Source organism: Dipodomys merriami, unplaced genomic scaffold, assembly GCF_024711535.1.
Source record: "Dipodomys merriami isolate MVZ:Mamm:240054 unplaced genomic scaffold, mDipMer1.0.p SCAF_110, whole genome shotgun sequence".
Lineage (NCBI taxonomy): Eukaryota > Metazoa > Chordata > Mammalia > Rodentia > Heteromyidae > Dipodomys > Dipodomys merriami.
The window spans coordinates 1,732,898-1,745,510 of NW_027202383.1; the positions used below are offsets into that span (position 1 = coordinate 1,732,898).

Below are 12,613 nucleotides of genomic sequence, written 5' to 3' on the forward strand. Positions count from 1 at the left end.
ATCTTTGAAGGAAATTGAGACTTACCCATTTTTACCTGTAAGTTCAATATCTTTTTTCTTTTCTTTTCTTTTCTTTTTGGTCCGGTCAAGGGGCCTGAACTCTGGGCCTGGGTGCTGTCCCTCAGCTCTTCAGCTCAAGGCTAGTGCTCTACCACTTGAGCCACAGCACCACTTCGGCTTTTTTCTTTTTGCTTATGTGGTGCTGAGAAATTGAACCCAGGGCCTCAGGCATGCAAGGCAAGCGCTCTACCACTGAGCCAACTTCCCAGCCCCAAAGTTCAATATCTTAAAGGAGACTTTGCTATAAAGCCCATGAGAGTGGATATTCTTTGTGGGTAGCAGTAATGGTATTTTCATTTTTTCAATGTTTCATACTTGGCTAAGAGTCCTAAATAGAACAATTGCTCAGTAATTAATGTCTGTGGCATACAAGACAATGTGTATTTAAAAGAAGTCTTTACAGAGTCTGCTTTAGTGATCAAAATCTCTATCAAAACAACTAAGTGAATGACTGAGTTATGTTGCTCCATCAAGTCCAGAAGTTTCGTGAGAAATAAGGGTGATAAATGACAAAAATCTGAATGGCAATAGAGCTTCTAAAGCCATTGATTGCATTTCATCAGTAATAAAAATACACGTTTTTGTGCCAGTACTGGGGTTTGAACTCAGGGCCTACCCCTCTCACTTGGAGTTTTGCTCAAGGCTGGCACTCAGCTTTTTGAGCCACCTCTGTTTTCAGCACTTTGCTTGTTAATTGGAGATGTGAGTCTCATGGACTTTTCTGCCCAGGTTGGCTTGGCCTTGTGAGCAGCTAGGGTTACAGGTGTGAGTCACTAACGTCCGGGAAACACACACACACACACACACACACACACACACACACACACACACACACACACACACACACACACACACAAATCATAACAAGGTATTTTCACTGTTCTAGTTGCCAGAGTTTTGAAAGGACTGATTATATTTAGAAATGTAAGCATTTGGGGGAAATACAGTCTTCCCCTGAGATTGCTTCTCTGTGAAGTAGTCTAGCTACATTTATTAAAAATTTTAATGTCTACTGTCTTTAACATAGACATAGGAACCAGTCTTACAGCTAGAGAAATAGGCAAGGGCAAAAGTCTGTACTCTTGTTACAGCATTATTTTAGCAGTAGAAAGCTGGAAGCAAACATAGTATCTGATCTCAGGAGAATAGACACATAATTCCCATGAGTACAAATTTGCAACATGTATAAAGTAATACTAAGTTAGAAAATCTTGTTTCCTTCACTTCCTTTATCTATCTATCTATCTATCTATCTATCTATCTATCTATCTATCTATCTATCTACCTACCTACCTACCTATCATCCATCAGTCTCCTATCTATTTTAAAGGCCTAGCCATACACCAAAACGTATATCATCAGCAGATGATTCCTGTCCCCTGGTGTTTGAAGTCTGCACAAGGCCTCCCCTGAGTGCTGGGTGGGCAGAGGCCCTCCCACACGACAGGCCTGTGGCTAGCTTGTATGGAAAATGTGAAGGGACCTTACGGATATAGTTAAGACACCTCATCAGTTCTGACTTTTGAGTTAACCAAAGGGAGACTCTCCCTTGTAAGGCTGGCCTAATCAAAAAAGCTTCTTAAAAGAGAATTGGAGCCTTCTCTGAGAGAGGACACTGGTCTTGGAGAAGAATCTAGTTTTAGCAAGTCCTAGCCTACAAGGACCTGGAGTCTCTGTGTGCGCATGGAAGGGGAGCCTCGGACGAGCCTCAGCTCTGCCAGAGATGTGAAACGCTGGCAAAGGAGCCAGCTAAGCCAGGCCCGGACTCCTGCCCCTGAGCACCCCAACATGACAGATGGGTAATCGGTAGGGCTCAAATAGCAAAGCACTTGCCCAGTTCTGAGTTCAAACCTCAGGAAGTGCCGGGGCTCTGAGTTCAATCCCCAGTACTGCTCAAAACCAAATATGTATTGTTTAAGCTGCTGCATTTGAAGCACTTTATTGTGAAGACATGAAAAGCAAATGTGTGTATAGATCTGATCTTTTGCCAGTTGGGAAGTTGATGGATGTAAAAAGGGGCTCTCTCATTGGAATGCACACACACACACACACACACACACACACACACACACACACAGGTTTGATAATTCAAGGAAATGTTAAGGAACTCTTTTTTCTTTTTTCTTTTTTTTCTTTTTTGCCAGTCCTGGGGCTTGAACTCAGGGTCTGGGCACTGTCCCTGACTTTTTTTGCTCAAGGGTAACATTCTACCACTTGAGCCATAGGTCAACTTCTGGCTTCTTTATGGGGGGGGGGGGGTGGGGGGGATAAGTTAATTGGAGATGAGTCCCACAGACTTTCTTGCCTGGGCTGGCTTCAAAACGTGATCATCAGATTCCAGCCCCCTGAGTAGCTAGGATTACAGGCGTGAGTCACTGGACCCTGCTAAAGGACCTAGGTTTGTGTATGTGTGTGTGTGTGTGTGTGTGTGTGTGTGTGTGTGTGTGTGTGTGTGTGAGCGTGCATGTGCACGCGCGCACCAGTCCTGGGGCTTGAACTCTGGGGCCTGGGCACTGTCCCTGAGCTTCTTTTGCTCAAGGCAAGGGCTATACCAGTTGAGACACAGCACCAGTTCTGCCTTATTGCTGATTATTGGAGATAGCAGCCCTACAGATCTTCCTTCCTGGGCTGGCTTTGAACCATGATCCTCAGATCTCAGCCTCCTGAGTAGCCACCAGTGCTGGACACTAGTATGTTTTAAACAAAGCACAAATACCAAATTTCTCCAGGATTCTCACCCCATTCCCCGAGCAGCTCCTCAATCTGTTTCCTAACTGCTTATCTCTTTCCCTGACAACCTTAACATGACTTGAACTTAAGTCCACAGTGTGCTGCCCAGCTGCAGTGGTAAGTCTCAGACATCTTTCTACAGGTCTGGGGCGTTAGGCAACCCCATCACTCCTCAGCCCTCAGCCCTCCAGCCATGGCACCAGCCGCCAGCCCCCTGAGGATGAGTCAGAGCTGAGCAGAGGCAAGAGCCCAGGGAAAGGAGGGGAGGGGACGGAGGGGGAGGCGGAGAGGGGAGGTGTGCGCTTTGTGGAACTGGCCCGCTCCCCTCCACACTGCTGACTTCCTCTGCCTCCATCTGCCTTTGTGTCTTGTGCCTTCGACATCTTTCCATTTCTGGAACCTGCTCCACCTCATCTTTTATTGCTTCCTGTAGTTCTTGTAGTCAGGAAAGAAAAAGGTCATTAGTTCCATTTTGCTGATGAAAAATAGAGGCATTTTAAAGAGAAGCAGCTGGTTTTCTGATGATTCAGTTTTACATCATTCTCTTCTCTACCTATTCTCCATCAGCCATCAACTCCCACCTACTCTGCAGCCTGCACTTGACCCCCATGGTCCAGGCTACTTAGAGAACAGTAGATAGGCTGAGCCTCTTGTCAATCAAATCCCCCGTGAGGGGGTGGGGCAAGCTTGCTGGTACTGATGGGTGTGTGGCAAATAATGAAATGCAAATTTCTGATGCAGCACAGAGCTACATTTTGATAAAAGGTATTATTAAATTCAGTAGAACACAAAGAAATTTTAACTGAGCAGAACTGATTAGTTCATCAAAAAGGAATAGATTATAGCTTGCATTATTCATCGTCTAGACAAATCGCAGGTACACATATGCTGGTTTTAATTAGTGTCATGGAAATTGAGTATTCAGAAGCCCAAAATGTTATTGTTCAACAAATTAAAAAAAAACATTTAATAAACAAAGCACAGCTCCAACAGTCATTCCCATAATGCCTGAGTAGATTGTTTCTTCTCTCCCATTTAAGTTGAAAGCCCAAAATCAGAATGCTGCTTGTATCTAAGAGAAGATTCCATGCTTCGTCTTACCCCCCCTACACACACCCTCGATGTCATAAAAGTACAATTTCCACAGAAGTCCTATGCAGACCTGAATACACCACAGCAAGGAACTTTCCATTTTTAGCCAAAAAGTCCAGACCTTTCATTTGCTGTCCCAAAAAATTCTAAATGGATCCAGACTGTTGCTCGAGTTTCTATATAACATTGACCAATGAGAAGAAAACACATTGTTTATGTGTATTTATGGAACCACTGCCTGACCTCTCACAAAATCCAGATGGGCAATAGAGGTGAGGGACCTGTACCCAGGGATTTTATAGGAGGGAGGTCCAGGAAGTACTGGGCAGGGATGAAGAAAGGAGAATGTAACAGTCAGCTTGAGCTGCTGTGACAAGCACTCCAGCTTGGGTGGTAGAAACAGCACATAATTTACTGTCTGAAAAGTTCTTGTTTTTGTTGCTGGTATTTTTTATTATTATTTTTTTATTGTAAAAATGTTGTGCAGAGGGGTTACAGTTACATGAGTAAGGTAATGAGTACATTTCACAGTGTTCATTGTTACCTCCTCCTTTATTTTCCCCTTAACATCACTTCCCTCCCCACCTCCCCTACAATATAGTGTCCTGTACATCTTGTTGTCACAGTGGGTCAGCCTGCAGCCTCATTTAAGCATTCTTACTGTCTGAAACTTTCTGGAGACTGATTGCCCAAGCTTAGAATGCTGTCTGGAAGTTTCTGGAGATTGGTTGCCCAAGCTCAGAGTGCATGAAGGTTTGTTTCCTTTGAGGCGTTTGTGCAGGATGGAATGGGAAATGGCTGAGTCCTGCCCACAGCAGGACGACTGGCCCATGGCAGCCAGCCACAGTGGCAGCCCACTTGGTACCCAGATGCCTTGATCTCCATCATTCAACTTCTAGTATTGATTAATTGATTGATTGCCAATACTGGGGCTTGAACGCAAGGCCTGGGTACAGTATCTTAGCTTGGATTTGCTCAAGGCTGACACTCTACCACTTGAGCCCAAGCTCTACTTCCAGCTTTTTGTGGAGATAACAGTCGCTTGGATTTTTCTTCCTTGGGCTGGCTTTGAACTGGGATCCTGGGATCTCAGTCTTCTCAGTAGCTAGGATTATAGGCAGGTACTGGCACCAGGGTTTTTAGTTTTTTTAACTGTCACAAAATGCCACGCCTTGGACATACCTTTCTGATGACATCGACGGCTCTCATTAGAGTAAGAACTCTGTCTTACACTCAGGGTGGGGCCTGGCATGTGCTGTGTGTCTTAGGAGCTCAATGAATATTTAAGTAACTGGCTGAAGGAAGAGCCCTTTTAAGCCCATTAGGCTCAGACTGGGATGCAAGTTGGATTTGACTCTGAGTAGAGGGGCCCGCTGGAGACAACAGAGAAGAACGTGGCCTGGAAGCTGAGTGCCAGCACGTGCAGGGGTGGCCTGTGGGCTTGTGCTGGGTGGAACGGACCTCGCAGCCCGGGAGCTCTCAGACGTGGTGTAATTGGCTCTTACCAAACTCATTTCCTCAAAGAACTGCTGTGGAGACCAAGTATAAAAACACAAGCACTCAGGGAATACCAAGCATGAAAATGCAAGTACTCAGAGAGTACCTGGCATATAATACACTTATAATACTTCATGTTATTATCCTCCACCTCTATGAGCCTTGATTTCATAATCTGAATAGCATGTCAAGTGGAAAGCAAATGAAATTTGTAAGACATGTCTCTAAGAAATACTTTGTGTTGGGTACTCTAGTATGTTCCATTTTAAATGATCTCATTGAAGAAAAAAAGTAGTGTCATTGACCCAGTGGGTTGATTTCATGATTCATTAAGGAACATGCCCTTAAGTTTTAAAACACTCAACCTACGGAATATAATTCTAGTAACATTTTGGGGGGAGCTGGGTGTCAGGACTCGAACTCAGGGCTTCCTGCTTGCTTGACTCACTCACTCACCAGGTGTTCTACCACTTGAGTCACTCCTCCAGCCTGGTTTTTGCTGGTTATTTAGAGATGGGGTCTCATTAATTTCTTTCCTGGGCTGGCTCTGCTCCTCCAAATCTCAGCTTCCTGAGTAGCCCAGATTACAGGCAAGAGCCACAAGCACCCCTCTTCTAGTAACCTTTTAAAAGAGCAGCCTGAGATTCACAGGAAAACTGAGCAGAAAGTAGATTCCCCCATCCCCAATTTCTAAAGTCCTCCCTGCCCCCACCCCTCTAGTGACAGCTGTCATACACAGGCGCCCGCACATAGATCAGTGCCACCCAAAGGACACACCTCAGGGTGGGGGGGGCCTCTGGGTGCAGCCCACTCTGCCTGACAGGATGTAGGATTATGTTCAGTCCCTGTAAGGGTCTGAACATTAGCACGTCTGTTAACACTGGGCTGAGATCTCACCCCAGGGCACATGCAGAGGACAGTTGACAGGAAGGGAGAAGGTCGAGGTCTTTGAGATGGTTCTAGAAAAGATAGAAGGGGGGGGCATTGACACCCTGCCAGAAGCGCAGAGGCCTCATGGGAGGTGGGGGGGGTGCTGGTGGCAGGGGGAGGGGACTGCAGGGAAGTGGGACCGGTGGGCAGCCAGGATGGCCCAGCAGAGGGGCCAGGCAGGAGGTGACGGTGGCCGCTCGCTCTCCTCCCTTTCTTTCCCTGGGTGGCCTGGGGCAAGCCCTTGCGTCCTGGAGGTTTGGACTAGGTGACCCCATGTCGTGTTGGGGGCGAAGGTGACCATCGTGGTCAGAGAACAGGGAACCTTCCAGATCTCGGCTGCGCCTAGACGGGGCTCCCGACTCCATTTCCTGCTGAGCAACAGGCAGCCGCTTTCTGTCACCCCGTGCCTTGCACTCGGCAGAGAGGAGAAGAGGAAAGGAGCGGAGGGGAGGGGAGGGGAGGGGAGCGGAGGGAGAGGAGAGGAGGGGAGGGGAGGGGAGGGAAGGGGAGGGAGAGAGAGAGAGAGAGAGAGAGAGAGAGAGAGAGAGAGAGAGAGAGAGAGAGAGAGAGAGAGAGAGAGAACTTGCGAGCCGAGCCCCTGCGCGCGGCGGTGGCGCGGTGGGGGCGGCGGCACTCGCCGCGCGGTGCGGTGCGGTGCGGGCGGCAGCCGCGCCGCCCGGGGCTCGCCCACCCGCCCGCGGCGTGTGCGGGGCGGTGCGGGGCGGTGCGGGCTGTCGCCGGGAGGGTTCAGCGGGAGAGCGCTTGACGTCAGCCGGAATCCCTATTGTGTTTAGGAGCGGGCTCGGGCACGGAGCCTAAGTTCGTCCTCTGCGCGCACCTCGGCGCACCTCGGCGGCGGCGGCCGGCGCGGGTCCCGCAGCTCCCAGCTCCGAGCAACCCCCGCCCCGCCCCCGCCGCCCGCCCGCGCGCCCGCGCGCCCCGGAGCCCGCCACCCACCAAGGGACCCCCGACTCGCAGGAGCCGACGCTGCGGATCGCGCCGCGCAGGCGTCATCCGGGGGTGAGAGGTGAGAGGACCCCTCATCCCCTCAGCGCCCCCGATCGCCCCGCGCGCCCGGGTGCCGGCCCGGGGCGCCCCGGCCGGGCGCATGCCTCCCCCGCCGCGCGCCCCGGCCCCTCGCCGCCCGCTCTGAGCGCCCGGCGCGCCGCGCGCCGCGGAGACCCGCCGCGGAGCCGGGGATGGCGGGGACGATGGACGGCTCGGAGGAGCGCAGCCTCCCGGAGCCCGGCAGCCCGGGCTCGGCGGCGGCGGCGGCGGCGGGCGACGACATGGAGATCGTGGTGAACGTGGGGGGCGTGCGGCAGGTGCTGTACGGAGACCTGCTGAGCCGGTACCCGGAGACCCGGCTGGCCGAGCTCATGACCTGCCTGGCGGGGGGCTACGACACCATCTTCTCCCTGTGCGACGACTACGACCCCGGCCGGCGCGAGTTCTACTTCGACCGGGACCCGGACGCGTTCAAGTGCGTCATCGAGGTGTACTACTTCGGAGAGGTGCACATGAAGAAGGGCATCTGCCCCATCTGCTTCAAGAGCGAGATGGACTTCTGGAAGGTGGACCTCAAGTTCCTGGACGACTGCTGCAAGAGCCACCTGAGCGAGAAGCGCGAGGAGCTGGAGGAGATCGCGCGGCGCGTGCGCCTCATCCTGGACGACCTGGGCGGGGACGCGGCGCCGGGCCGCTGGCGCCGCGGCCAGAAGAGCGTCTGGAAGTTCCTGGAGAAGCCCGAGTCGTCGCGCCCGGCCCGCGTGGTGGCCGTGCTGTCCTTCCTGCTGATCCTGGTGTCCTCCGTGGTCATGTGCGTGGGCACCATCCCGGAGCTGCAGGTGCTGGACGCCGACGGCAACCGCGTGGAGCACCCCACGCTGGAGAACGTGGAGACGGCGTGCATCGGCTGGTTCACGCTCGAGTACCTGCTGCGCCTCTTCTCCTCGCCCAACAAGCTGCACTTCGTCCTGTCCTTCATGAACATCGTGGACGTGCTGGCCATCCTGCCCTTCTACGTGAGCCTCACGCTCACACACCTGGGCGCGCGCATGATGGAGCTCACCAACGTGCAGCAGGCCGTGCAGGCGCTGCGCATCATGCGCGTGGCGCGCATCTTCAAGCTGGCCCGCCACTCCTCAGGCCTGCAGACCCTCACCTACGCCCTCAAGCGCAGCTTCAAGGAGCTCGGCCTGCTGCTCATGTACCTGGCCGTGGGCATCTTCGTCTTCTCGGCGCTGGGCTACACCATGGAGCAGAGCCATCCCGAGACCCTGTTTAAGAGCATCCCGCAGTCCTTCTGGTGGGCCATCATCACCATGACCACCGTGGGCTACGGGGACATCTACCCCAAGACCACCCTGGGCAAGCTCAACGCCGCCATCAGCTTCCTGTGCGGGGTCATTGCCATCGCGCTGCCCATCCACCCCATCATCAACAACTTTGTCAGGTACTACAACAAGCAGCGCGTCCTGGAGACGGCCGCCAAGCACGAGCTGGAGCTGATGGAGCTCAACTCCAGCAGCGGGGGCGAGGGCAAGGCCGGGGGCTCGCGCAGCGACCTGGACGCCCTCCCGCCGCCACCAGAGCCTGCCGCCAAGGAGCCGCCCAGCTGGGGCGGCAGCCGGCTGAAGCTGTCCCACAGCGACACCTTCATCCCCCTGCTGACAGAGGAGAAGTACCATAGGACCCGGCTGCAGAGCTGCAAGTGAGGGCGGGGGTGGGGGCGGGAGCAGAAATGGACGGGACAGTGGATGGATGGACCCACTGTGTCAGGCATGTTGGCAGCTGCCGGAGAGGGTCTGCCCGTGTCCCCCAGCTCGCCACCCTGAACAGACTCTCCTAAAAAGGCCTCTCTGGTCTCCTTTACCAGGGCTGGGAAAGCCTCCTTGCCTGCCAGCTATCCAGTATCGAGACGTGGGGTTCAGGAGCCATAGGGCAGTATGGGACAAATGGGGTGTCCTGGCTGCGGACAGGAGCCACGCTTGGTCCCGTGTCCCCTTCTGTAAAAGCTCCCTGCTCCATGCACCCCTCCCCAGTGGTGTGAGTTTCATCTTGGGCTGGCTAACGCCCCAAAGGAGCTCCCCCGCCTCCACCCAGTGCCAGGCCAGGAGGTAAGGAAGCAGCCATGGGGCGGCCGGCACTATCTTTAGTGGAGAGCTCATTGAAGAGGAACTCTGAGGCGGGACTCAGCGTGCCAAGGCGCCCTGCCACGTTCCAGGAGGCTAGGCCCGTCAGATCTTCTTGTTCCCTTCTGGGGACAGCTGGCTTTCTGAGTGCTCCCGGCAGGAAGCAGAGCACAGGGGCCTGCCACCCTGAGCAGCAGCGAGGGCATACAACTCCCGGGTGTGTCCAGAGATCCTGCTAGATGGGTATTCCTGCTTCACAGGTGGAGAAACTGAGGCCCAGAGATTCCGTGCTGTGTCTGGTGATCTCCGGATTCACGTGTTCTCTCCGATGCTGGATGGTCTTGGAGAGCTCAGGGGGAAGGTCTGAGCCTCTTTGGGGGGCTACCTTCCCACTGTCCTTAGTTCTACCCTGATAGCATGGCTCCCCAGAGGTTCACCGTCAGCCATTTCTGGGGGAAGTGGGAGGGAGAAGCCAAACAAATGGGAATTTGAGTCCAGTGAATGAGGAAAATGGAACTTGTCTTAGAACTTAAAGGCTTTTGTTGAGTACCACCCCCCCCCCTTGGCTGAGTGGCTTTAGACTTGCCTATTTGTGTCTCTGATTCTCATTCTGGTTGTTTCCAAAATGGAGATGTAAAATAATGACCGCAGAGAGCCATGGTTTCTAGCAGAGCCCCTGGAACTTAGTAAGTGAACATGTAATGGCAGCTGTCCTGTTGTCTTGTGCTGGAAAGGAGGTACATCCTCCAGCTGTCTCCTGTGGGCTGGGCTGGGTGAGCAGGAGGAGAGGGCCGAGGCCTGCACTGGGGTACCGGGCAGAGGCATAAATGGAGAAATGGGGGCCAGCCACCCTACCAGGCTGCTCTCTCCTTCCCTGGGCCCAGGTTTCCTCCATGCATATGGAAGAAAGATGGTTTCCTGGGCCCCTTCTACATCTGCCCTTCTAAGATCTGGGGTTGCTGTTACTTATGGTGGGGGCTCTAGGGAGAGGCTGCCCATGCTGGAGGGGTTCTTGGTGGGGAGGTCTTGGGCTGGAGTTAGGGTCTTCCCCATGGGGGACAGAAGCAGCCTGGCTCATAAGTGGACGGGCTGTGTAGCAGGTATGTTGATGGCTGCTCTAGAGGGGCTCTGCTGGGTCCCGTAGTCCTCCTCCCCCTGGAGAATTCTGAAGGTCCCCTGGCACTTCTGACCAGGCTGGCTAAGACTAGGAGTGCCCTGACCTCGCCAAGTCCTATTAAAGGAGGGAGGAGGAGATGGGGGAAGGGAGGGAAGGGGCTGGGAGGCAATTGGGGGTGTGGTCTGCAATCCCGGGGCATAGTGGGGTTGGTGAATGGGTGGCTCACTCCCTGAATCGTGGTCAGCCTGGAGCCAGTGCTGGCCCAAGAGCTTGCCCCTGCAAGACCGAGGAGTCCCGGGAAGGTAGAGCCAGCAGGGTGGCCTGGGAAGAGGCTGCCTTCTCTGACACCCGCAACAGCAAGATGAGGCCAGCACCGGCCAGTCCTTTCTCTAACCCTGTCTCGGAGCTCATCTCTTCCAAGGAGTTAGAGATGAAATCCCAGAGGGGCAAGCTGATTGGCCGAGATCTCCATGAATTAGGGTCTGAGAGGATCCTGGTCCCTGAGCAACCTGCCAGGTGACAAATGGTCCTCAGACACTTTCCCTAGAGGAGCAGCCTAGGGTCTTAAGAAACCAGGAAAAAAAGGGCAGCCCGCAGTCTGGGCTGTAACTCAGAACCACTTGGGGGAGCTTTGAAAACTCAGCATCCAGGTAGCACCCCATCCCTATGAAAGTAGAATCTGGGGGTGATACCCAGGTGTCAGTGTTTTTTATTAACGTTAAAGCACCCGTGAGTCTCCGGTGATCTTGTGTCTGTGGAGCTGGGCTGGCCGCTGCCATCCTGGAGTCCAGCAAGCTCCCAGTGCAGCGCCTGAGGCTCCGGGAGCCTGCGCGGAGGAACATGACGCTGGGTTTACAGTGGGTGAACTTGTGGCCCCAGAGCTGAGCCATCGCCTGTGTTTGTACAGCCCGTGAGTTTCAACTGGTTTTTATCGTTTTCAATGGTTGAAAAAGAAACCTTAGAGGAAGAATAACTCCTGTGACCCAGGTACGAAGACCCATGGACGTTTGAGGTAGCTGTGTGGGTGCGCACCATTCACATTCGTCGTCCACAAATAAAGTCTTACTGGAATCAATCATTCATACTATTGCCTATTTGTCCTGGGGCTGTGGATGGCTGCAGTCGAGTGCCAGATAGAACAGAGGTGACAGATCAGGGGACCCTGGGAGCCCAGCAAGATCCTTAACAGAGGAAGCTCAGCAACTCGGGGCTGAAGCCAAGGACATCTGAGGAGGGCTTTGAAGAATGAGTAGGAGGCCTCCCCAGAGCGTAAATGGGAAGGGCGTCCTAGGTTTCAGGGGCAGTAGGAGAGGCCGGCTGCAGAGAGCGCCATGCAGGCCCACACAGGCCCTGTCCCTGCTCCTTTCCTTCCCACACCTGCACCTGTTATCCTGTTTGCCTGCACTCAGAGCCAGCCCTGGCCCCCCTGTGAAGCCGGGGTTCCTGACCCGTGGCCACACGCCGGGCCCGGGACTCACACGTCACACTGGTCTCCACGGTGGACATTAGTGTACATCCCTTCTAACCATTCTTGAGAGGCAGCATGATGCTTCATGGAGTTGCAGAAGGTAACAGGAAAGTGGGGGTGTCATGGAGGGTGGCCATCCATTGCACCAATGGGAACTGGGCCCCTAAGCTGTGTACTTTCGAGTGACAAGCCATTCATTACGGACAGTTGAATGGGGACTTAGCTCTGTCTGCTTCTGATAATGTTGGGAACACACAGTGAATGTCATTCCAAAAAGGAGAGTGGTGAATGCGAGTGTGTGTGTGTGTGTGTGTGTGTGTGTGTGTGTGTGTGTGTGTGTGTGTGTGTGTGTGTGTATTCCTGACTGCTAAGTGAAATGACACACGGTGACAGTTTCACAAATAATTGCATTTAAGCTTCTGAATAACTCCAGGCTGCAAACTAGTTATCCTCAGACTTGTCAGTGGGGAAACTGAGGTCCAGAGGACAGAAGTCACAGGCCGCTATGCGAGGCCGGAGCCACGCCCAGAGCTGCTGCTGGCACATGCTTCTGAAGCTGATGGCCCGTTTTGCTCTCTGTGGGTC

At 53.5% G+C, this 12,613-nt stretch overlaps 1 protein-coding gene across 1 annotated transcript; it reads left to right on the forward strand.

The window, feature by feature from the left end:
* Positions 1–7,063: 7,063 nt before the first annotated feature.
* Kcnf1 (potassium voltage-gated channel modifier subfamily F member 1) lies at positions 7,064–11,635 on the forward strand. Its single transcript, XM_070015265.1, has one exon. The coding sequence runs from the start codon at positions 7,509–7,511 to the stop codon at positions 9,024–9,026; it is 1,518 nt and encodes a 505-aa protein (XP_069871366.1). The 5' UTR covers positions 7,064–7,508; the 3' UTR covers positions 9,027–11,635.
* The last annotated feature ends 978 nt before the right edge of the window (positions 11,636–12,613 follow it).